General features: G+C 39.9%; 1 protein-coding gene across 1 annotated transcript in view; it reads left to right on the top strand.

The window, feature by feature from the left end:
- Nucleotides 1-5,318: 5,318 nt before the first annotated feature.
- The window catches only part of LPXN (leupaxin), a gene marked incomplete at both ends in the record, with an annotated part of 40,233 nt that continues 19,814 nt past the window's right edge, over nucleotides 5,319-25,737 (top strand). The window contains 7 exon segments of the mRNA XM_080719788.1: nucleotides 5,319-5,327; nucleotides 5,331-5,471; nucleotides 5,475-5,476; nucleotides 19,415-19,514; nucleotides 23,683-23,850; nucleotides 25,197-25,370; nucleotides 25,463-25,544. Coding sequence (XP_080575914.1) covers nucleotides 5,319-5,327; nucleotides 5,331-5,471; nucleotides 5,475-5,476; nucleotides 19,415-19,514; nucleotides 23,683-23,850; nucleotides 25,197-25,370; nucleotides 25,463-25,544 — 676 coding nt within the window.

The raw sequence follows: 25,737 nt of genomic DNA, 5'->3' as shown, positions 1-25,737 counted from the left end.
TAAGAAAAAGGGGTCTTCAGAGGTGAGAGAAAGTCCAGGGTGGTTTTATTTGTCCTTTAGTATTGAATCAAGAAGACATAGTACTTTTAACTCGAGTGATTTTGTTGCTAAGCTCTTTATGCAGAGGAGCTTCTTTGAAGGAGTTAAATTACTATGGCCTGAAACTATTCACACCTCTTTCTGTATTGAGGCAAGTAAAGCCAGCAGCAGAACTAATTTCAAGCCTTTGGAATAGTGTAAAGTAGTTTGTCATTCTTGGGACTCATTTCATAGGCTTTGCCATTTTTTTTTTTGTTTGTTTGTTTTTTGTTTTTGTTTCCAGCATCCTATCTTTGAGTCACTGACTTTTACCCAGTTTGTTCATTTTTTATTTTTTCAGTACTGGGGATGGAACCCAGGGTCATTCTATCTCTGAGCTATACCCCCAGCCCAATTTTTTATTCCTTATTTTGAAACAGGGTCTCACTAAGTAGCAGAGGCTTCCTGTGAGCTGTAATCTTCCTGTTTCAGCCTCCCAGATGCTGGGATTACAAGAGTGCGCCACCACGCCTGCCTTTTACCCAGTTTTTAAAACGTATTAGTTTCAGTGTCCTGGATTTGCATATTCATTATGGATAAGTAAAAAATGTAAGCAACAACACATTGTCCCTTTTTTTTTTAACTGTCTGGGATGTGATACGAGAACTGGAGAAATAGAGGAAGGAAGAAGAACAAATAACAGGAGGAAAGAAAGATTAGTGGAAATATACAGTTGATATTTAATAAATATTAAATTGTTTTGTAGTAAAGTCTCTTTGGATACTGGGAAAGGGTAGACTATTTTGGATTTCAGGTAGAAACCAAATTTATATTCTGTATGAGCGATGGGAGAATTTGTACTTCTACCTGAGTTCCACCAGGGGCTATTTTCTTTTTCATGCACAAAATTTAAAGAACTAGTACTTATTCAGTGACATAGGCTAAAACAAGACATTTTTATATACGTCAGTCATTTTAGTGTTTGCAGCAAGCCTCTGCATAGGTATAGATATTATTTATTTTTATTTTATTTATTTATTTTTATTTTATTTATTTATTTATTTTTAGTGGTACTGGGAGTAGAACCCAGGGGCTTTTCTATCTCCAGGCTATACTCCCATGCCTATTTTTTATACTTTGTTTGGAAACAGGGTCTCACTGAGTTGCTGAGAGCCTCACTAAGTTGCTGAGGCTGGCTTTGAACCTGTGCGATCCTCATGTCTCAGCCTCCTAAGCGCTGGGATTACAAGCATGCGCCACCACTCCAGGCTTCATTTTTATTTTAGATGAAAAAAAAAATAACTTGTTCACTATTACTCTCAGGAGCACCTGACACCAGCCAATAAAACTACACGGTGTTCTATATTAAAATTGTGCTAGAGCCAGGCGTAGTGGCACATGTCTATAGTCCCAGTACTTGGGAGGCTGAGACAGGAGGATTACAGGTTTGAGGACAAACCTTATTAAGTAGTGAGACTCTCATCAACCTAATAAACCTTGTTTCCAAATAGTAAAATAGAGCTGGGGGTGTAGGTCGGAGGTAGAATGCCCCTGGTTTCAGTCCCCAATAAAACACACACACACACACACACACACACACACACACACACACTGTGTTAGTTCAGGTGTTCTGGCCATTGGAATAATCCAGTTAAAAACTGTTTACTTTTGCATTTTCTGAGCAAGATGGAAAGATTTCTCTGACAAGCAAAATCTTGTCAGGAAATGTGGAAAGTCCAAAGCAGCCTGGAAGCTAACATTTGTGGAGCTTATCCAGATGGCAGCAGGTCACCATGCTTGCTGATGGCTAGACCTCAGATGGCAGCAGGTCACCATGCTTGCTGATGGCTAGACCTCACCGGCTCTTCAAACTGTCAGCAGCCGGATAGTTAGCCTCTAGGCTTGGGGTTGGTTTTTCTTCCTGACAACTTGAGAAATGACAACCGAGGACACATTGGCTCAGGTAAGCAAATATTACTCGCTACTGCCTTGGTGATGAGTTTATGCCTACATAGGCTTTACCTGAACCCTTATTACTTGAGTGTGGCAGATAAAAAGAAGCAGCAATAAGCCGGGCGTGGTGGTGGCGCACGCTTGTAATCCCTGTGCTTGGGAGGCTGAGACGGGAGGATCGCACAAGTTCGAAGCCAGCCTCAGCTACTTAGTGAGGCTCTCAGCAACTTAGTGAGACCCTGTTTCCAAACAAAGTATAAAATAGGTCTGGGAGTATATCCCAGAGGTAGAAAATCCCCTGGGTTCCACCCCAGTACCACACACACACACACACACACACGCACACACACACACAAAACCAGCAGTAAGTAGGCTTTGATGATGAATGAAGTATTTTCAGCCCGGGGAGACCCCCAAGAGGCCTCTGTGCACTCCTTTTGTGTTAGTGCTGATTTTTGGTTTCTGTAGGGAAGGGATAAGGAGAAGGACTGCAGAGCTTTCAGCCTCGCACCACCCCACCCCCAGTAATCTCATATTTGTCATTCTGAAATTAGTCATCTTCGGATTGCAGAATCTGGCAAAAGGCACAACCGCAGGGTGTTGGTGATATGTGTGCTCATAAGAAACTGGAAGGGAAAGTCTTATTAACTCGTGACCCAGAAAAAAGCGTTTTAATAACTTTGGTTAGCTGATGCTTCTAAGGGTAACTTCACACTCTTTACGGTGCGGTCTCCACCTTCCCACAATCTTTACTGTAAATTATTTTTTTCTGAAGGGGAGGTTTATTTGTTTTTTTTTTATATTTTTATTTTTTATTTTTTTATTTTTTTATTCTTTATGCTTTTATTTACAGTTTTTTTTCTTTTAACAGTTTTTTTATTGAACATAAATAGTATACATTTAAACTATATTTGGTGCTGAAGGGGAGGTTTATTTGAATCACAATTTCAAGGATTCAACCCGTGGTTGGCCAGCTCCATGGCAGAGACATCATGACAGCAGGGTGTGGCAGAGAAGAGATGCCCATGGCAGGGTGTGGCACAGAAGAGATGCCCATGGCAGCCAGGCAAAAGAGAGAGGGGGGAGGGGAAGAGTCAGCATTCAATATTCTCCCTTTCTTTCTTTCTTTCTTTCTTTCTTTCTTTCTTTCTTTCTTTCTTTCTTTCCTTTTCTTTCTTCCTTTGCGGTACTGGAGATTGAACCCAAGGGCATTCTACCTCTGAGCTACACTCCTAGCCCTATTTTTCATTCTTTATTTTGAAATGGTCTTACTGAGTTGCAAAGGGCCTCACTAAGTAGCTGAGTTTGACCTCGAACCTATGATCCTCTAGTCTCAGCCTCCCAAGTGCTGGGATTACAGGTTTGAATCACCATGCCTGGCTTAGCATTCAATATTCTTGATTTATTCATTTTGAGGTTTGAGGATCTAAGTGCAGCTCATACAATGAAATATGTTTCTTAAAGTCTCTTTTAATCTACAGGTATACTTTCTATCTTTTTTCCCCATTACCATTTATTGGATGAAGGGTAATTTGACCTGAAGAGTTTAGTTCAGTCTGCTCATCTGTAAAATGGTGCATAAGGGTCAATTATAATATAGATGATTTAGAGAATTCTACAGATGATTTTATTTATAAAAACAAGTTTTCTTCTATAAATATCCATTTTCCCCAAGTGACATAAATGAAAATTGGTGTTGCTCTCAGTGACCTCTGAAGTTCATTCTCTTTATTTGATAATTTCAGAGATAGGCAAGTTCTTAGAAATGATACAATCTGATGTCTTGAAATTAAAAAAAAAAAAAAGAAAACTATGATCTGTGGCAAACCATCCATCATCCACTAGAGAACCACTACTGGGTCTTGACCCAAAATTTGAAAAATAACTGTTGTATCCAGTGGTTTTGATATGTAGATGAAGAAACACCCTCAGGGAGTGTGTCCTGCTCAGGAGGACCAGAGAATCTGTGTGAGGGTACAGGGTGTGCCTTTCAGTTAATTTAGATAGCCCAGATTCCAGTGCTGCTGCTCTACTCCTGAGCCTATACAAGTTATTTTTGTCTCCCAGTTTACAAAAGTAGGACAATAATATTATCCACGTCAACTTGTCTGGGTAATTAAATGTGTAAACCCCTCAGCACTGGAGTTTGGCTGGCTTGTGCTAATCTTTATTACTTGCCATTATTAATTTATTATAACATAAAGGTACTAGTATAATGCTTGCAAAGTTCATTGTCTTTTCTCAAGCAAACTATAGTAGAAACAAGTCCTGACGATTTGCATTGCAACATCCTGATTTTGTAATTACTGAGTTTTCTTTCCAACCACTTTTTTCTCCTTACTCTCTAAAGGACAGAATATTTATACTTTGTTTTGAGAATTTTGTTATGTGCTTGGAATAATTCTAGAAATTTAAGACAAAAAACAATGACCAGGGTTAAGAATGTTTTACTTTGCAGGGCGTGGTGGCGCACGCTTGTAATCCCTGCGCTTGGGAGGCGGAGACAGGAGGATTGCATAGGTTTGAAGCCAGCGCGCTGGTTTAAGAGACCCTGTTTTCAAAGAAAAATATAAAATAGGTCTGGGAGTGTAGCCAGGATGTAGAAGGGTTTCCGGGAACCCCAGAACCACCAAAATAAATAAATAAATAAATGTTTTACTTCCCTGGTATATCTTTAAGAGTGGCAATAAAGTTGCTTATATTTTATAATAGGATGTATATTTAGGATTTACCTTTTTCCAGTTGGGAATCTTGGTGGGTGAACTAAATTAATGATTAAAATTAATATTGAGCTGGGCGTGTGGCACATACTGGTAATCCTACCACTTAGGACACTGAAACAGGAGGATCACAGTTTAAAGGTCCATTTCAGCAACACAGTAAGACTCTTTGCAACTTAGCAAGACCCTGTTTCAAAATAAATAAATAAATAAATAAATAAATAAATAAATAAAAAAGCTGAGGGGTATAGCTAAAAGGTAGAATGCTCCTGAGATCAATCCCCAATACCAACGAAACAAAACAAATCCCAAACACCAAAATTAATACCTGCAATATAAGAAGTCAAATTATAGAATGGGACTATGAAATTGAATACAACCATAGGACATAAGAAACATACACGTATGTATGCACACGTGCACGCGTGCACACACACACTGTACGGAGGCACTTAACATCTCCTGGTAGGTCACATCCTTGAAGTGAAATGAGGAATAAAGGTATTTGAAAATAGCCTTAATCCATGAGAAGAAGATGAATGGGGCACTGAGAGAATATTTAAGGGGAAAATGATTCAAGATCCTTATATATTCTGTATTATGACTCTTTTGTTTCTTATGTTGTAGATGCCTTACTAGAGGAACTGGAACGCTCCACCCTTCAGGACAGTGATGAATATTCTAACCCAGCTTCTCCTTCTGTGGATCAGCTTTCCAAAACGGAGAGTAACCTTGTTGAGACTTCAAAGATCCTTCCTGGCTCGGGTGATACAAGTCCCTTGATGGTAACTTTTCATTTGTTGCAGTACCTTGAATATCAATGTTTGAGTGCATTTCTAACAATTATCCCACATGATATCAAAGGAGAATCATATATGCAAGAAAGAGAAAAGATGATCTCTCAATGTTAACTTAAGGATGGTGGTTTCTGGAAGGTGGAGAATTAAAATCATCACAGAAGAATAAGCCTTCGAAAACAGCTTTTTTTTTTTCTCATGAGGGCATGGTAGCAGGCAGAGTACTGCCTACTTTACTTGTTATGTTCTGATGTTAGTGTCTGGGCATTAGAGATGCCATGTTTGGGTTTGACTGGAGTGGTATTTGGTAAGCCAGAGATCACCTGGGAAAGGCAGGTGGCAGCTTAGAAAAGTCTACTCAGGGCCATCACTTTTCAGGTCTTATTTTCTGCTGAATAGATTAGGAGATTCGATGTTCAGTATACTCAGAGATGATGAAACTCTAGGGAACCAACTCAAACCAACTAAATTCACTAGGCGGAATGTATAAAAATCACTCCAGAGATCCAACATATTAATTTATGGTTAGAGAAAAACTATACAGTAGAACAGATATTATTTGTATTTGCTGATACTTGTACTCGGCCTATGGGTAAGACTACATTAAAATTAGAATGTTGCTTGTTGAGAATGAAAGTCTATGTATGAGGGAAATTGAGTGAGATGCTCTTCATATCTGGAGTTGTTGAACTATGATATTTAGATTGGTCTTTGTATTCTATATAGAGCAACCAGTAACAGATTTGAAACGTGAACTTGAGTGGTTTTCCACTCTATTCTTCCCCCATTATTACTCATTTCTCATTTATTTATTTATTTATTTATTGGTGGTACTGGGGTTCCTGGAAGCCCTTCTACCTCCAGGCTACACTCCTAGACCTATTTTTACAATTTTTATTTGGAAACAGGGTCTCCTAAGCCAGCGTGCACGGCTGGCTTCGAACCTGCACAATCCTCCTGTCTCTGCCTCCCAAGCGCGGGGATTACAAGCGTGCGCCACCATGCCCGGCTCCTCATTTCTCTTTCTACAAGGGAATTATTATCTTTGTTCTCACTATTAGATTATAGCCTTAGGTTCCTAAAATGGTCTGCTTCCCTTGCCTTCCAGCAGGCTCTCCTCAACACAACAACCAGGGTGATCTTAAAACTGAAGTCAGTTGGGCGTGGTGGCGCACGCTTGTAATCCCCGCGCTTGGGAGGCGGAGACAGGATGATGGTGCAGGTTCAAGAGACCCTGTTTCCAAATTAAAAAAAATATATAAAATAGGTCTGGGAGTGTAGCCCAGAGGTAGAAGGGTTTCCAGGAACCCCAGTACCACCAAAAACCAAAAACCAAAAAAAAAAAAAAAAAAAAAAAAATAGGTCTGGGAGTGTAGCCCAGAGGTAGAAGGGTTTCCAGGAACCCCAGTACCACCAAAAACCAAAAAAAAAAAAAAAAAAAAAAAAAAATAGGTCTGGGAGTGTAGCCTGGAGGTAGAAGGATTCCATCCCCAGTACCACCAAAAACAAATAAAAAACAAAAAACAAAACAAAAAAAAACTGAAGTCAGACCACGGCACTCATCTACTCAAAATTCTTCAACAATTTTCTATCTCATTTGGCATAATAGCCACATTCTGACTGGAAGAGGCCTGAGTTCGTGTTTGCTTTTTTATTGACATCCTGTTGACTCTTTTTTTTTTTTTTTTTAAATTCAGGTCTTAAATGTTATTAACATAAGCCAGTGTGACCTAAACATTTGGTTCTCCTGGTTTCTCGGATGGATTCGTCTTGTAGTATGCAAAGCACATGTGTGTCCTGAACAGATTTCTCATTTTGTTATGACTAAATCCCAAAGGTGACGAATGATAACTTCATCTCTTTTCCTTGATCCTGTTCAGACACAACTAGCAGCACAGTTTTGTGCATAACATACAGGGTGCTAGCTGTTCAAGCTAAGCACTCAGGCGCCCACAGACAGAGACGTGGTGGTCTGTGACTCGCGTGGAGCCTCCTCGGGGTCTGTAAGAAGGATGAGAAGTTGTGGTAAAATCCCATACGGAGGTGTTTAGGGAATGGAGGCTCAGCATTCTGGTCATAGAGGACAGGATGACATGGATGTTCTTGTTAAAGCTGACTTGTTATTATTTGTGTAAAGGCTGAAGTACTTGCTTTATTATTTATGAAGACTCTAAACCTTTACAATAAATCCGTTCAGCAGTTAGCAGAAAACAAACCCCAAATTTCATGTTCTGTTTTCTCAAAGAACTTGATGACAAATGTGGATCATGCACAAAGTATTTGTCGAGTAGAGATAGCACTGCCCCATTGAAAACCAAGAAAGCATGCATACAGTGAAGAAGAACTGGCCTCTACTTCAAAAGTTAACACTTAATTGTAGGGGAATGTGCCTAAAGGTGACAGTTCAGCACGTGCCGCTGCGGGAGGTGTGTTTGCATATCGTTATGAAGCACACCTTTCCAATGACTCTTCTAAATTAAGTTTGCGTATTTTTCAATTCCAAGGTCTTTTTGTGCTTGTAAGTCAAGTGAAGCTGTGATAATTAATGAGTTGGTTCCCTATATAAACCATCAAATAAAGTCAGTTTTTTTTTATTTTTATTGTTGATACTGGACATTGAACCCAGGGATATTCTATGTCTGAGTTACAATGTTAGCACTTTTTTTTTTTTAAATTTGAAACAGGTTCTTGCTCAGTTGCTGAGGCTGGCAACTGTGATCCTACTGTCTCAGCCTCCAAAGTACTAGGATTACAGGCATATGCCACCATGCCCCGCTATGATATCAAATTTATATCAGTTCCCAGAGGTCTCTTTTAGAAAATGTATTAATTCAAAAATGGTTCAATTGTTTTTCATCCTATCTAAAGTATGGAATTATTTAGAAGTTCATTCTCCTACCCAGAAGTAAAATATCTGATGTTGCTAGTGTAATTATATAATTATAAATCTAGTTGAAACATTCAAGAAGAGATTTTTTTGTGGTAAAAATATAAATACAAATACTGGTAGAGCACAGCATTGTGATTAAAATAATGTTCTTAACACTTTAAAACCCTTTGGAATAGGAATGTAGTCGGAAGTGGTTGTGATGTACATGAAATTCATGCCTGCATCCAGTCGGGCTGCAGTATTCCACCAATCAGAATGGAAACTGAAAGTGTCAAAATGCATAAACACTATACAGTATATGTACCCAGGTCATATAAGTAACCGATGTACAAAATGTACGTGAGAGAAGCTGAAATCACATACAAAGACACATCTCAGCCTGGCTGTATATGTTTCCTGTTTTTGTTGCCTGGCATCCTTGGAGTTTGGAAACCCCTGAGCCTTTGAAAGCCACTTCCTAAAGCAACCCCAATTTAGGCTGCAGTCTATGCCAAATCAGTTGGAAATCTTTAATCAGATTATTCAATGAACGTGGTGTGAAAATTCAGCTTTTGAAGCTTTCAGCAAGTTACAATTATGTAAAATAAAGCTTGCAAAAAGGGAACAGCTCAAATCTCTCTCTATAAAATTCAGTGTGGTGAAAGGGGAGAGATTGAAGAAATTAAAAGTAGGGAGCTCATATGGTTTTAACCTAATTTGAAAATTGTGCTTCAGAAAAATCTTGACTTTGATAGGTTTTGACTCTTATTTTTAATTGGGTAAGTTTATATTCTCTACCAAGATGAAATGAAATTGTGAAAGTCTATGATTTTGCAATATCTATATTTGGTGAAATGTTAAAAAGAATTACAAATAGAGATAAACTGAAGATTTAGGCTCTTAAAATATTAAAGAAAGGTGCTCTGAATAAGAGGCAGAAAGGCAGTACCTATAAAATATTGTCCTGAAATATTCATACATTGTAATATAAAAGATAAACTTGAGAATATTTTCCATTGAGCAGAATTGCTCTGAACTTACAGGTTCTAAATTTAAAAAAATGGTATACTGAGAGGCATAAACTAAAACTATTGATAATTTCAAATCCATTAATCATAAAATACAGCTTAGAAGATTGCTTTATATGAAAATAATCACACCATATTAAAAAAAATCAAACATTTTTCAGAAAAAAATCCACAACCCAATGACAGAGATAACAATGGCTAAGTAACCAATTAAGGTATGTGAATATACATATACATATGTATATATATCAAGAATAATTATATGTATATATATGTATATATATATCAAGAATAATTAATTTACTTGTGCTACTTTTGAATGTTCAGAAAACTAGTTCTTAAAATTTGTTGTTGATAGCCATGTATTATTTATAAATATTTTACTTTATTTAGAAAATAAATTTTGGTTCACGTTATTTTATAGGTCCACCAATTTAATAACAATCAAGTTTCAGATTAGTACCCACACATTTCAGAAATCATGCTTGTAATCCCTGTGCTTGGGAGGCGGAGACAGGAGGATCGCGCTGGTTCGGAGCCAGCTTCGATGGTTTAAGAGACCCTGTTTCCAAATAAAAATAATATAAAATAGGTCTGGGAGTGTAGCCCGGAGGTAGAAGGGCTTCCAGGAACCCCAGTACTGCCAAAAAAAAAAAAAAGAAATTATAGAATACAAATCATCTATAGACACCCCCCTGACAGCGCCTCTGTTGGGAGCGCAGGTGATGCGGTCACTCTGTCTGTCTGAGCTGACCCCTCCGTCCATTCTCCCGGGTTCACTTTGCTCAGGCTGCTCTGGCCTCCTGGTGGCTCCAGGAGATGCTCCTGTGTTTCCAGCTGTTCCTTCTGCAGGGATCATGTTACCTCTGACATCTGTCTACTCTCCTCACTTCTCCAAGTCCTTGCTCACCATCTGCTACTCAGTGAGCCCTCCCCTAGTTAATGTATTTATATTTGCCATCTCTCTCCCCCCACCCCCGCTTCCCATCCTCCTCCTTGATTATTTTTATGTATTGATTTGTCTTTTTGTTTTTTAATTTTTATTTTATTTTTGTGGTACTGAGGATGGAACCCAGGGGCATTCTACCTCTGAGCTACACCACCAGCCCAGTTTTTTTTTTTTTAAGTCTTTTTAAAATTTTTCAAAACAGGGTATGCCTGAGTTGTGAAGGGCCTTGCTAAGTAGATGAGGCTGTCCGCGAACCACCATCCTCTGGTCTCCACCTCCGAAATACTGGGATTACAAGTGTGTGCTACCAGGCCTGGCTTGAGGCTTGATTTGTTTGTTTGTTTTTGGTGGTACAGGGGCTTTCCACCTCTGGGCTGTACTCCCAGCCCTTTTAAAATATTTTATTTGGAAACAGGGTCTCACAAAGTTGCTGATAGCCTCACTAAATAGCTGAGGCTGGCTTCGAACCTGTGTGATCCTCCTGTCTCCGCCTCCCAAGTGCAGGGATTACAGGCATGCGCCACCACGCCCGGCTTTGATTTGTCTTTCATCTGCTGCTTCTTACCACCAGAATATAAGCACCAACAGATATAATTTTTTCACACTTTATTGGTGCTTTATAGACTCACATCATAACATAGTTCACAGCAATAGCGACACACATGCCACAGCACTTGATGAGCTTCCTCCCCACTCTCCCTCTTCCCCGTACGGATACTGAGATTGGCGTGGATATTCTAGCACATGGGCACAGTGTCAATGGAAGTGATACCCCAGCCACCTTCCTGGCTCCAGTGGGGGTTCTCCTCCATTACCCAAAGTCCCTCTTGTATCCACCTTCCTCCCTTGCTTCCCCATATGAGAGAAAACATATGGCCCTCAATTGTTTTGTGATTGTTTTGTTTTCTGACTGTTAGATCCTCAGCCCTGGCAAACAACAGGCACTTGACCAATATTTGTTCAATGAATAAATGAATTGCTTGCCAGCCACTTAGAGTCACATATTATTTGTCTTATATTTTATGGCTTTTCCCTGGGTACCTTCCTGAATAGAAAGAGAGGCTCAGACTCATTTTCTGTTGTTTTATGGTTCCTTTTTGAGGATGGTATACTTCTCTACTTTATTACTCTTCAGGCAAAGAGGAGCTGCTAATATTTGTTCATATGCCAGCTACTCTGCTTAGAATTTGGCAGAATGACAGCCATCCTTTCTCTGCAGGATGGCTGGTAATTCCTTTACCTTAAAAAAGAAAATCTCAGAGATAATGCTAGTAGCCAGGCATGTTGGCCCTTGCCTGTAACACTAGTACTTGGGAGGCCGAAACAGGAAGATTGCAGGTTCAGAGCCAGCCTCAGCAACTTTGCAAGGCCCTCAGTAACTTAGTTAAGGCCCTGTTTCAAAACAAAAAATAAAAATAGGGCTGAGGGTATAGCTCTGAGGTAGAGTGACTCTGAGTTGCTGGGTATGGTGGTGCACACTTGTAATCCTAGTACTTGGGAGGCTGAGACAGGAGGATTGTGGTTTGCAGACAGCCTCAACTACTCAGTGAGTGCTCCACAAATAAGTGAAACCTTGTTTCAAAATAAAAAATAAAAAATAGGGTGGGGGTATAGATTGGAGGTGAAATGCCCCTGAGTTACATTGCTAGTACCGCACACACACAAAAAGAATGATTCTGGGTTCAATCCCCAGTACACAGAGAGAGAGAGGTGGGGGGAGAGAGAATGCTAGTTATTAGTCTGCTTTAGAGGCTAAAAACATCCTCTAACTCTCAGTGTTGTTAATTCTCAACATTCTAATAACAGAATCCATTCTTTGTTCATATATATCTTAGATGCAGCTTGTGTATACTACCAGCATCCAGGAGCCCAATGTCTACAGGTATGCTTTGTTCTTATAAGATGCTTTAAAAATTAAGGTTATTTGATAATATTTATTAATCTTTGGGCAATAATTTTTTACAAGTATTGTCTATTAATCTCCTCTATTGTCTTCCTCTTTCCATAGTTTTTGAGCACATATAGAAATCTACTCATCTTGGCAATTTCCCCAAAGCCTGCTTTCTAGACGGACTGCCCAGGCTAGTGGGCTCTACTATTTTCTTTACCATCTGTAAAAGTATAAACAGTCCTAGGGTCACTGCAGATGTTTTGGTCCATCTATTCCAGATATCATGCTCCAATTCACAAGAGAGAAAACACACCTGGATTAAAACACATCAGGGTAAAACTAAGATGGTGAGGCTCTACATTGGACCAATGAGTGTAGACTTTTTTCCATCTTTGCCCAAAATTTATTTAGATGATTGTAGCAGTTTCTTTTTAGTAAAAGTAACATGTTGAAATAGATCCTCTTAGTAAATCCTTTCTCCTGGCCAAATTAGAACTGACACTGTGAAAACTTAAAAGGCTATTTTTTTGTTCTGTTTTCAGTTGGTGTTTGCTGTTTAATATCAGATAACTTTCTGATGTTACCAAGGGTTACAGTATAGATAGTGAAGACTCATGCTGGCCAAAGAGCACACCACACATTTTCCGCTTCAGAATCATAGCCAGTAGTGCACACACACAAAACAAAAATAGGGAAAAGATTTGTGGGATAAGAAGTCTTTTTAACACTTTCCACTTGAGGATACCTTCTACGTTGGTGAGAGTGAGACCAATTTTTTAATACATGTTGCTAGTTCCAGTTCCAGAAGGTTTTGGGGTGAGCATTTATCCCTAGATCCCCCCTCCCCAGTATAAAAAACAGAACAAAGTAAAACAACCAGAGAGTAGTGCCTGGTACTCAAGAGGCTCTCAATAAATATCATTTTCTTAAATCAGAGAGGGCAAATTTTCAATAGAAATACAAGTGAACACACAAATAGATAACATGAAAACCAGCTCAAGAAACGGCCATTTCCCTCTATCTGGCATTGTGATCCATTGATGGCTCACCAGTACTAACTCATTAACTCCTCCCCACAGTGTAGGTTGGGTCTTCCAGGCTCCAGGGACAGTTGACTCTCATTGGCTGTGTCCAATAGGAGGCGCTGTGGAGAGACTGAAGGGTGCTGGTCTCTGTCTTTCCACCGTATATACCTGTCTGCAGCTGCACCTTTATAGCTTCAGCTGGAGCTTGTTAGATTTGCTGTAGTTCCAGCTCATTGACCCCAGGGTCTGGTTTCTGACAGCTGGGCCTCTTTGCGTCTTAGCTGTACTATCACCTGTATAATCAAGCTTCTGGATTAACTACATCTTTCCTTTACTCAAAGTGTTTTATGTTTTTCTGATTGGATTTTGATACATTCTCCATTACTGAAGGACAGATACTTCCTGTGTAAACATGTGTGCCAGAATGATATAAAACCCACTAGTAAATATGTTACAGACTTTTAAAAATCCCAGAGGCTAGTGTAATTCAAAGCCAGTAATGCTGTCTGCACAGATAGAATGTTAGACTCAGAAACTAGATTCCTCCATCTGTTTCAACCATTTACTTCAGCTTGCTTGAATGAACTGAACGTTGCTTTCAATACATATAGAAAGTATATGCAATGCCAGCTGTGACTAGAGCAATGAAATAATATTTTTGTTATATACCAATAGCAATATGAGCAATAATTCATAAATGTGTCTTTTACATGAACAAAGTAATTTTGTTAATAAAAGGCAGAATCATTCATAAAAATATAACAGAAAAATAGAGAAAAAATCCAGCACAAACACCTTACTTAAGAAGTCTAGATTCTTATAAATATATGTCCTGTGATTTATATTATTAAAATATCTGAGTAGAGAAATCAGTTGTCGATGTACAGAGCAAAGCACTTTTCCTTCCTTTAAAAAGTCAGGGAACAAATGAAAGGACCTCTGAGTTGAGGTTGCCTCTTTAGGAATGTTTTCCTCAGCAAGCAATTTAATTTGTAACCATCAAGTCTTCCAGGTCTCATTTCTTACTTAGAATATTATTTTATTGACTCAGTTACTACTAGGGTATCATGACTGTGATCCATTTCTCATTATATGCTGCAACTCCAGTTAAAATCGAGTGGGGATTCTTTGCATAAGCACAAGTGTGCCTCACCTGTGAGGTGGGGAGCTTCACAAGGAGGCAGCGGAGGAGGGGCTGTATTTCTTCTGTGCTCAGGCACTGTGCAGCTGCAGGTGCTTGTCGTCCTGCCAAAGAACGTCCCTGGGCCACAGTGACTAAGGGTTAGGACTGAAGGAGTTTGAGAGAGCTCCTCAGAACCTTCTAGGAAACTTTCCAGAAGTACTGAGTCAGTCACTTGTAGATTGTCCTCAGATTTAAAAACAAACAAAAAGAATCCACTCATATCTGGCAGATTTGTATTTAAAAGACAGAATTTTTTTGTTTATTTGTGATGCTAGGGACTGAACCCAGGAGCATTCTACCTCTGAGCTACACCCCCAGCTCTATTTAATACAATTTAAATTTTTTTTTTTCCGGAAAAAGGGTCTCCCAGCTGGGGATGGTAGTGTCTCAGCAACTTAGGAAGATCCTCAATAACTTAATGAGATGCTGTTTAAAAATAAAAATAAAAAGGTGTGGGGGTGTAGCTCAGAGGTGGAATGCCTCTATAGCTCAGAGGTGGAATGTTTTTCTTTCTGTGTCTGTCTTATTTCACTTAGCATAAAGTCTTCTAGTTTTATCTATGTTGTGCATATTACAAGAGGTCCATCTTTTTAAGGCTCACTTATATTCTAATACCTCTGTCTATCTTTCTGTGTACCTATCATAGTGTAAGTTTACCCATTTGCCCATCAATAGACCCTCTAAAGTTTCCATGTCTTGAGTGTTATGAATAATTCTGCAGTGGACATGGGGGTGCTGATATCTTCATGAGGTCTTTATTTCATTTTCTTGTATATAAGCTCAGAAGAGCGATTGCTAGGTCATATGGCAGTTCTATTTTTAATTTCTTTAAAAAACTTCACACATTTTCATGTTGGCTGTACCAGTCTATATCTCCACCAACAGTGTACAGAAGTTCCCTTCTTCTACATCTTCCCCAATATTTATGTTTTGACTTTTTGATAGTAGCTATCCTAATGGGTATGAAGTGGTATCTGGTAATAGTTTTGATTTTCACTTTCCTGATGATTACTGATGTTGAGAACCTTTTAATATATCCGTTGGCCATTTGTATGTCTTCTTTGGAGAAGGTCCTTTGCCCAATTTTAATTAAGTATATGGGCCTCCTTTAGTGTCTGACAATGGGTTTTCATTGTACAACTTGCATTTTTGTTAGATTAATTTTTTGTGGACCTGGGGATTTTGAACACAGCGGAATTCTACCCCCAAGCTCCATCTCCAGCCCCTTTTATGTTTTCTTTTGAAACAGGGTTTCACTGGGTTGCTGAGCCTCTCACTAAGTGGCTGATGTGTTCCTTAAAGTTGCAGCAATCCACCTGTCTCAGGCTTCCACGTACTTGGATTACAGGCATGTGCCACCATGCCCAGCTTTTGTTAGATTTATTATTGGATATTGTATAAATTTTGTTAGTATTATGAACATATTTCTTTTTTATATCTCGTTTTCTTTCTTTTTTGTGGTACTGGGGGCTTCCCTACATCTGGGCTATACTCCCAGACCTATTTTTTTTTTAAAGTATATTTTATTTGGAAACAGGGTCTCACTAAGTAGTGCCACCACACCCAGATCTTCTCATCTGGTTTTCTAATTGCTTAGTGCTGGTTGATAGAAAATACATTGTTTGATTTTATTTTTACATCTAGTAACCATCCTGGCGTTTTGTATTCATTATAATTGCTTTATCACTTACCTGATATTCTCCAAGGCAATGATCATATCACCTCTCTTAAAAGAAAAGTGAGGATGCTTTGTAATTTTACTTAAATATATAATTATTTTATTTTGAATGCATTTGAGCTGGGTGTGGTGGTGTACGGTGTACGTCTGTCGTCCCAATACTTGGGAGGTTGAGGCAAGATAATTGCAGGTTCATGATCAGGAATTTAGTGAGGCCCTCTGCAACTTAGTGAGACCCTGTTTCAAAGAAATCAGGACATAGGAGGGACCCCAGAAAAAGGAGAAGAAACCTTAGTGGATCGAAGGAGGGGACCTGAGGGAGGGTGAAGGGAGAAGGGAGACTAAAAGAGGGAAACACGTCAATGGACACGATGTTCATAAACAAACTTAACAATGCCAGCGCTAGTATCATGCATAGGAGGTGGGGGAAAGAGGGAGTGGGGTGGAAACTAGGGGAGAGATGGAGTGCTGTATGCATGTATGCCTCTGTCACCCTGAACTTCATTATGATGTTTGCTTACAGTGCATCAGTAGTAATGATGATGATGATGATAACAACAACAACAACAACAATAATAATAATAATAATAATGGAATAGCAAAGTTAAACTGATCAAATATTAGGGAACATTGATAATTAAATATGTTTCAAACATTGTATTTAATCAGATATAGAGAATGAAATTTTATTTCAAAAATTTTCAATTTTGTATAAGAAACAAATGTTGTGAACATGTACTTCTTGATCATAAAATATGCTCCTCACAAGAGATTTTATAAACTCAATACTACTATTACTACTACTACTACTACTGATGATGATGATGATGATGAAGAAGAAGAAGAAGAAGATGAAGCATAGGACTTGGGGTGGAGATTGGAGGTAGAATGTCCTTGGATTCAATACCCAGCATCACACACACTCACAGAAAAAGCTTGCATCTGATAAGATTAGCAAGAAGAGAGTAGGATCTATGTCCTGCTTATCTCTTAATTAGGAATGTGTTTTCTATTTGATTATTGAATATGAAATTTGGTATATATTTGTTATAGGCACATTTTATCAGGTTATGGGATTGTTCTTTTTTTTTCTTCAATCACCAGCAATAGAAATGGTGATTAAATTTGATTTGATTTGCAGTGGGGTTTTTTTGTTGTTGTTGCTGTTTTTTTGTTCTTTGGTTCTGGGGATTGAACCCAAGGAATTCTACCTCTGACCTACATCCCCAACCCTATTTTTTCTTTTTAATTTTTTTATTTTGAAGCAGGGCCTCATAAGTTGTGGAGGGTCTCACAAAGTAGCTGAGGTTGGCTGCAGACCTATGATCTTTCTGTCCCAGCCTCACAAGTACTGTGATTATAAGGGTGCACCACCATACCTGGCTTCTGTGTTTTTTAATCACCAATTAATGTGTTTATAAAAATTTCCTTTGATTTCTTAATATTATGAATTATATTAATACTTTCCCTAAATTTGAAAACTTCTGGATAACTGGCATAAACACTACTTAACTATGATTGTTGAAAAAAACATGTTTCTGCTGTTACTATTCAAGCTTTTCTACCGGGATATATATTCATTCTTATATACTTTCTCTCCACCTCCCCTCTCTTTCTTTTTCTTTCTCTGTCACACACACATATACATACGTGCTCACACTGTTCTTTGATTTTAGTTTCAAATTTTTCTGATATATATAGAATTGGACAGTTTTTTTATATTTTTCTATGTAGTTGGAAATTTTGTATAGTTTTCTCCCAAAGCTGTCAGTTTTTATTTTGTTGGTTTTCTGCTTTATTAATTTATGGTTTACCCATTCTGTTTAATACTTGAGAGTTTTTGAGAGTCTTGAATTGCAATTTTTTTTAATTTCTGACTCTCCTATTTTCCAATATTTCACTTAAGTAGATTCATATATTTTTCTTTTAGTAGCGTTTGTTTTCAACTCCAAGTGTGCGCATGTGTGAGTGTGTGTGTGTGTGTGTGTGTGTGTGTGTGTGTGTAATTTCTTTCTTTCTTCCTCCCTTTCCTCCTTCTCTCAAACACCCCCCCCCCCATTTTTGGTGCTTGGGATTGAACCCATTCTACCTCTTAGCTATACCCCCAACCTTTTTTATTTTGAAATAGGATCTCGCCAAGTTGCTAAGGGCCATGCTGAGTTGCTAATGCTGGCCTCAAATCTGTGGCACTCCTACTTCATTCTCCTGAGTACCAGGATGACAGGAGTGTGCCACCAACCCTGGCTTGTTTTTCTTAAAATAGATAATTTTTATGGTCAATTTATACTTTTATTTACTTCAACCTAAGATTATGTATGTCTGTATGGTTTACCTTTTAGAATTTATCGGGCTTTATTTTGATTCCTTATTCTTGGTTATTTTTACTTCACAGAAACTTGAATAGAATCTGTATTCTGTTTGTTGGGCCCAAAGTTTTATTTAATCAAAATTATATAAATATGCAACATATTTAATCATTATATAAATATTAAATCATAATTATATACATTACATAAGTTTTCTATACCAGAGATTTGCAAACATTTCTGTGAAGAGCCAGATTATTAACATGTGAGGATTTGTGGATCTTAAGATATATAGCAAGTACCCACCTCTGCAGGGAAGCAGTTGGATGTATGTGGGTGGGGGCGGCCAGAATTGGTCCAAGGAACCTAAATTGTTGATGCCTGCTCTGTATTCTATTTTTAACTTTTTTGTTTCCCCTGAGGGGAGATATGATGCCTCATAATTTAAAAAATGCAAAGCTATATGGTTTTAAAGCTTTTTTGTGAGTCTAGTACTGGGGAATGAATACAGGGGCATTCTACCTAAAGCTACACCCTCCCAGCCCAATTTTTTTTTATTTTTATTTGTTGAAACAGGATTTCACCAAGTTGCAGAGGCCCTCAGTAAGTAGCTGAGACTGGCTGAGAACCTGGATCCTCCTGTCTCAGCCTCCCCATTACTGGGATTACAAGCGTGCGCCACCACGCCCGGTAAAGTTTTTTAATGGCTGCTTAGCACCTAGGATGTCCTGTTATCAGCTATATGCCCACACTTTCCTTCACCTGAGAATGGTGATTATCTTCAAGATGACCAGGGACAAAATTCAGAGACACCTTGTTCAGATTTTTAGTCTAGTAGCTATTAAAAAAAAAAAAAAAACACTCTGTCCTTATTTTCAGTTCATACCTAAGGGCTTAATAACTAAAATTATATTTTCTAGTACTTCATATGTGGCTGACTTTACATTTGAGTTTTGATGTGGTAGTAAGACTTTTCTCTCTCTCCATCTCTCTGTAGTGAAGTCCAAGAGCCAAAGGAATCACTAGCAACTCCTAAGACCTCGGCAGCTGCTCAGCTGGATGAGCTCATGGCCCACCTGAGTGACATGCAGACCCAGGTGGGGATGTCGGAATGATAAAGCCTCCAGGGGCTGGAGGGGCCCCGTTTATCTTTGTGGAACCCAGCTCTGCAACTCCCCTACTCAGTTCTTCATATTGGCGTTCATTTCCAGTATAAATTCAATTCAGTGGAGGAACTCAACTTTGTGCTATGCGTTATTTGATCACAAGGTGTAATATGATACAAGCTCTGCTCTCAGGGAGCTTGGGCTATACTTGGTAAAATGAGGCTTGAGCCTTTGTAACATTTATGGAGTAAAAGGCAGGTGTCTGTCAAAATAAGTGAAACAAATGTTAGGAATCTGGAGAGTGACACAGAATTTACTAGAGAGGCAGGCAGGGGCCTTGGGTGTTACAGTTGGGAAACTGCTGCAGTGGAGAGAGGTCGCTGCGGGTTCTTGTTCTAATCTAGGTGTAAAAATCACGAGCCTGAACTCTTTTGCTGTAAGCTTAAGCAATTTTTATTATTACAAAGATGGAAAGATAGGATAGATTTAATAAAGGCCTATACCAGAGACAGTATGGGGGGGTGACTTGAAAAGAAGTCACCAAATTCTTCTGAACACCATGCATTTTTATGGATGCTCTCTTCATCTTGAAGAATAATATTCTGACCTAGGTGTAAATCCGCCCATTAACTCTGTGCAGATTATGGGGATTATGATTATGGGGATTTCTGGCTTGACCAAAAAAAAAACCTTCCTGCTTTATTGCAGGTATAAGCCTAGTTTTCTTTGTTAGGACCAGGATGATGAACAAGGTCAGGGGTCGCGTGGTATCTGCCCCCCTTTCACAGAGGTCAGTACCCTCCTCCCACACTCTGTACTCTCCTGGGGAATCTTAGCTTTTTGCTAGATGTCATTTATTATGTAAACCTGTTTTTAGAATGTGAAGGTCCTAGGTCCCAACTCTTCTAGCCACTTGCTAATTACTTTTAGTGAGGGTATTTTGCATTATAACAGCTGCCTGAGTGCCTGGCAGTAACCAGGCCCTGCTTCTTACATTTTGAAACCAATTTTTGACACATTAATACCAAACTATTTTTAAATACATTTTTTAGGACATTTCCCAATACTGGTACATTGGGGTGAATGCTGAAGAGAGGGTAGGGTTTGGATGAAAAGCAGTGAGATATGGGTCTTTTGGGTTGGAGGGGACCCTGCTGTAGCCACAGGTATCCAAGTTCTGATGATGCAGAGGGGCCGCGGATGAAATCTGTCTGAGCGGGGTAAGACGAGACAAAGCAAAGGAGAGCAAAAGAGAAAGCATGAGGAGTCCTGAGCTCACACTGGGATAAAATTTGCCTCCTGTTCTTGCCTACAGAGCACACTGGCAAGCTCCTATGCCTTGGCAGGGATAGGAAATCAGATACCAAAACCTAAGGGTTTTTCAAGGGAAATATCTAGAATTCTGAAGGTAGAGAATTCGACCTTTATAAATCTGGTTGGGGGATTGATATGCATTCATGATGTAACTATGAAATAATTTCTAAACAGAATATAAAAATGCGTGTGATTGGGGAAGGCAGGGATTTTCCTGTGACTTGCCCGGGGAAATTCAGTGCCCAGCACACTGCTTGGCACATAGCGAGGAACACAGTTATTAGTGGCATAATTGAATGAACATCACAAGTAAATTTTCTTTAATAAGCCAATATTCTTTGGCTAGCTACTATCTACAGTAAAACTAGGTGAACTGGCTCATTGTGCTGTATAGTTGACAATGCTGGAAAAAAAATTACATGATGAAATTTAACTATATTGTGCTTTCTAATTTATTTTACATATATTTGCTCAGTTAAATTTTAATTTAAATATTATTTTTTATATGAAATCATGCATTTACATTGTATGAAAATCAAAAGGACAAGTACGCTTAACAAAACAATTTTCTTATCATTTCTATCTTCAGGCATCCAGCTCTGCCCCCTGGTGGTAATCACTATTTCCTTTTTCTTAGAAATTAGAAGTATTCTGGAATATATGGGCAAGTGATACAGATGCAGATATATATTTTTACTTAGTTATTTTTCATACTTAGTATCAGTCACCCTTTCAGGACCCTGGAATGTTAACCTTTTGAATACTTACCACTTGAACATTAGCTAACGTTATATAATACAGGAGGAAGGAAATCTGTCAGAGCATCAACATTCCTTGAAGGAAAGTGAGCACTATGTTTGATGAGATAATGTGAGGTTATTCCAGGCAGTGGAAATGGAATGTACAGGCTCGATGGCAGAGAGTAACAGATCAGAATCAGGAGACTGTAGGGAGCCTGCTGGCATTAAACAGTGAGGGCTTTTATTTCATAAAAGATGAGACTGGAAAGGCCAAGTGAGGACAGTGGCTGGGAGCCTTGAGCGTCTGGGTCGCAGGTCTGCTGTGGGGGCCTGGAGAGCCACGGTTGCTTCCGATCAGCTGAGCATTGCAGCAGATAGTAGTGGATGAAGCAATGAAGGATAGGTTTGGAGTCTTTTTTTTTGTAATTTGAGACTCTTCCTTTGAATGATTTATAATAGTTTGGAGTTTTGCTTAAATAAATCTAATCTGTCGGCATGTCTTATCTGATTCTCACCAGTTTCTTTCCAAACCCTGGTCTCAGTCATTATTTAATAGTCCGCCCTCATCTGCTCTTGCTTGTCAACACTTAGCTCTCTGCTCAGCTGTCACAGGGATACTGCGAATCAGATTCCTTGCCTCTCGAGCTTAGCATCCTTCATTGGCTCCCAGCGCCTGGAAGGAAAACCCTGCTTTTACCACAAGGTGATCATTGCCTTCCCTCCATTGTCTTCTCCTGCTGCGCTGAATCTCAGTCTCTTTGCTCTTGCCCCAGTGGCCTTTTGGCTTTTTTCCTAAGGTGCAATAGTTTGAGGATGTGGCATGGTAGCAGAGCACTTGCCTATGTGTGCGAGGCCCTGGGTTCAGTGTGGAAGGCCCCAGGTTCCATTCTCAGCACCACAAAGTATCTTCTGATGTCCCAAACTGTTTCCTTCCTTGGGCCCTCTTTCCCCACAGTTGTCCATATTTCCATGTCCCTGAGTATCACTTAAATATCTGCTCAGATATCAGTTTCTTGGAGGGATCTTTTCTGATCTCCCCCACCTAAATCAATTTTTCTCAACATCTCGGTCTGTTATTTCTATCTCCATTTATAGTTTACTATTTTTATTTTTGTACTGGGGATGGAATGTCCAGGGGCATTCTACCTCTGAGCTACACCCCCAGCCCTATTTTTTTTTTTTAATTCTTTATCTGGAAACAAGGCCTCACTGAGTTGCAGAGGGCCTCACTAAGTAGCTGAGGCTGTCTCAGACTTTTGAATGCTGAGATTACAAGTGTGGGCCACCACGCCTGGCTCGGTTTACAACTTTTCCTTATCTGACATTGCAGTCTATGTTTATTTAATCATTTATTGTCTATGACCTATGGAATTCCATATACCACTTACAATTTTCCTATACCTAACATCATGGTCTATGTTTGTTTAATTGTTTACTGTCTATCAGCCATAGAATATGAATTTCCTGAGGCCAGAAACTTAAGTCTGTCTTATACATTGTTTTATTCAAAGTGCCTAGAGTAGTTATTGGCACAAACTAAGGGCTCAACAAATATTTCAGAATAAATGAATGAAAGGAAGGTATGACATATCATCATTGTGGGAGCTAGAAGGGGTATCATCTTCATATACTCAATTTTCTAAGGTCAGAAAATAATTACAAATAGAAGAAGAAGGTTGGTTAAATTCCATTTGGCCCGAGGAATTTAGAATGAAAGGAAAGTGAAAGTTTTTAATTTTTTTTGTACTGAGGATTGAACCCAGGGGCATTCAGCCTCTGAGCTACACCCCCCTGCCCTATTTTTTAATTCTTTATAAACAGTCTCACTAAGTTGCAGAGGGCCTCACTAAGTAGCTGAGGCTGGCCGTGAACCTGTATTCCTCCTATCTCAGCCTCCCAAGTATTGGGATTACAAGTGTGTGCCACCACGCCCAGCTCGGAAGTGGTTTTATAGATGGTCAAATGTTGGATTCCTCCAGTGCCTTGGAGAAAGGTTAGAGGAAGACCAAGAGATGAGTCATAAAAGGTGAGCTTACAGGGCTGTGTAGAAAAGAAACACAAGTACATGGAAGCTAATTCTCCTTCTGATTCTTTTCTTGTGTCAGGTTGTAGTGAAAGCAAATGCCAGCAAGAAACCCTCACCAGACAAGCAGGACCACAAGGCCTCCCTGGACTCAATGCTTGGGGGCTTGGAGCAGGAACTGAAGGACCTTGGGATTGCCACCGTACCCAAGGGCCATTGTGCTTCCTGTGCGAAACCAATTGCCGGAAAGGTGGGATAGGCCAAGGTGTCAGTCCTGTGACATGTGTGTCTGTGTTCATGTCTCTGTTCCACCAAGGATGGCTTTGTCTCCTTGTATTCCAAGACATTTTAGTGATCAGGAATGGACTACTGACCACTTACAGTGCTCTGTGCACTGAGCTAAGTGCCTTACTAGTATCTCCTCATTTATTGCCCACCAGCCCTTCAAGGGGTTGCTATTACTGTTCCCTTTGCAAAGATAAGGAAGCCAAGAGCTCAGAGACATTAACTGATGTGACCAAGGCCTAGTAAGAGGTGGAGGTAAGATGAGAACCAGGAGACTCTGACCCCCAAGTTTGGGGTTTTTATTTAATTTTTTATTTTTTTGGTGGTCCTGGGGTTCCTGGAAACTCTTCTACCTCCGGGCTATACTCCCAGACCTATTTTTACATTTTTATTTGGAAACAGGGTCTCCTAAGCCAGTGCGTGAGGCTGGCTTCGAACCTGCGCGATCCTCCTGTCTCTACCTCCCAAGCGCGGGGATTACAAGTGTGCGCCACCACGCCCGGCCAAGTTTGGGGTTTTAACCAATTTTCTTTCCCGCCTTTGCTGAGATGACCTTTCTCGCTGCTTCCTTTGGTCAAACATATCTGGTCTAAATTGATTGGCTATTGTTTTAAGCTGAATGTAGCATCAAATCATAGCCACAGCCAGGTGTGGTGGCACACACCTGTAATCCCAGTTATTAGGAGGCTGAGACAGGAGGATCACAAGTTTGTGGTCAGACTCAGCAACTTAATGAGGGCCTCAACTTAGTGAGACCCTGTTTCAAAATAAAAAATAAAATAGGGCTAGGAGTATAGCTCAGAGGCAGAATGTCCCAGGGTTCAGTCCCCAGTAACACATGCACGCACACACACACACACACACACACACACAGAAAATAAATTATAGCCACAAAATCTAGGTCTGAATAATCCTTTATCAAATACATGACAGGGTTTTTAGACCTGATTCTGTATGGGACATGGGCTGAAGTGCTTGGAGCAAAGGAGTCTTTTTCCCTCTTCCAGTGCGGTTGTCTCTTGTCCATCATCAGCGTATTCTGTAATATTTCTGCCACCATTCGGGGCAGTAGAATGATAAGGAACACCTACTGGCTCTTATCAGAGTGATTGGTCAGGAGAGTAGGAGCCCTTTATTATCCATTAAGCATGACGAGGAACTGCCCTAGGCGAAGCCTAGGTCTAGGCCTCAGTGCTGTATAACTCCAGGGGTGTGTTTCCATGGAACGCAGAGTGCCCCTGAGAGTGGTGCAACCTCTGGGCCCGAGGAGCTGCACTGGGCTCCCATCTCAGGCTCCATGCCCTCTCCTAGGTCATCCATGCCCTCGGGCAGTCGTGGCATCCAGAGCACTTTGTGTGCACTCACTGCAAAGAGGAGATCGGCTCCAGTCCCTTCTTTGAGCGGAGTGGCCTGGCCTACTGCCCCAGGGACTACCACCACCTCTTTTCTCCACGCTGCGCCTACTGTGCTGCTCCCATTCTGGATGTAAGTGAATCTCCTCTCCTCCCTCCCGCCAGCTCTTACTCACTGAGAACCTCCACAGCCTTCTAATGTCTCTCCATGCATTCCCTCTCCAGAAAGTGCTAACGGCAATGAACCAGACCTGGCACCCCGAGCACTTCTTCTGCTCCCACTGTGGAGAGGTGTTTGGTACGGAAGGTAAGGCTGGGAGGCTGCTTCCCAAACCCGGGACTGGTGATGGATGAGAAAGCTGGCACTGCTTTTCCTTGGAGCCTGCTGTGCACTGCTGTGTCAGTAGTGGATTCATCCTCTACCATCTGAGTGCCCTGTGTTAGCTTTCTGTCACTGTGATAAAATACCGGAGGAAATCAGCTAAAAGGACAAAAGGTTT

Source organism: Muscardinus avellanarius (assembly GCF_963383645.1).
Source record: "Muscardinus avellanarius genome assembly, chromosome: 1".
NCBI lineage: Eukaryota > Metazoa > Chordata > Mammalia > Rodentia > Gliridae > Muscardinus > Muscardinus avellanarius.
Note: the sequence above shows the minus strand (reverse complement) of the source record. Positions and strands in the feature narration are given on the sequence as shown.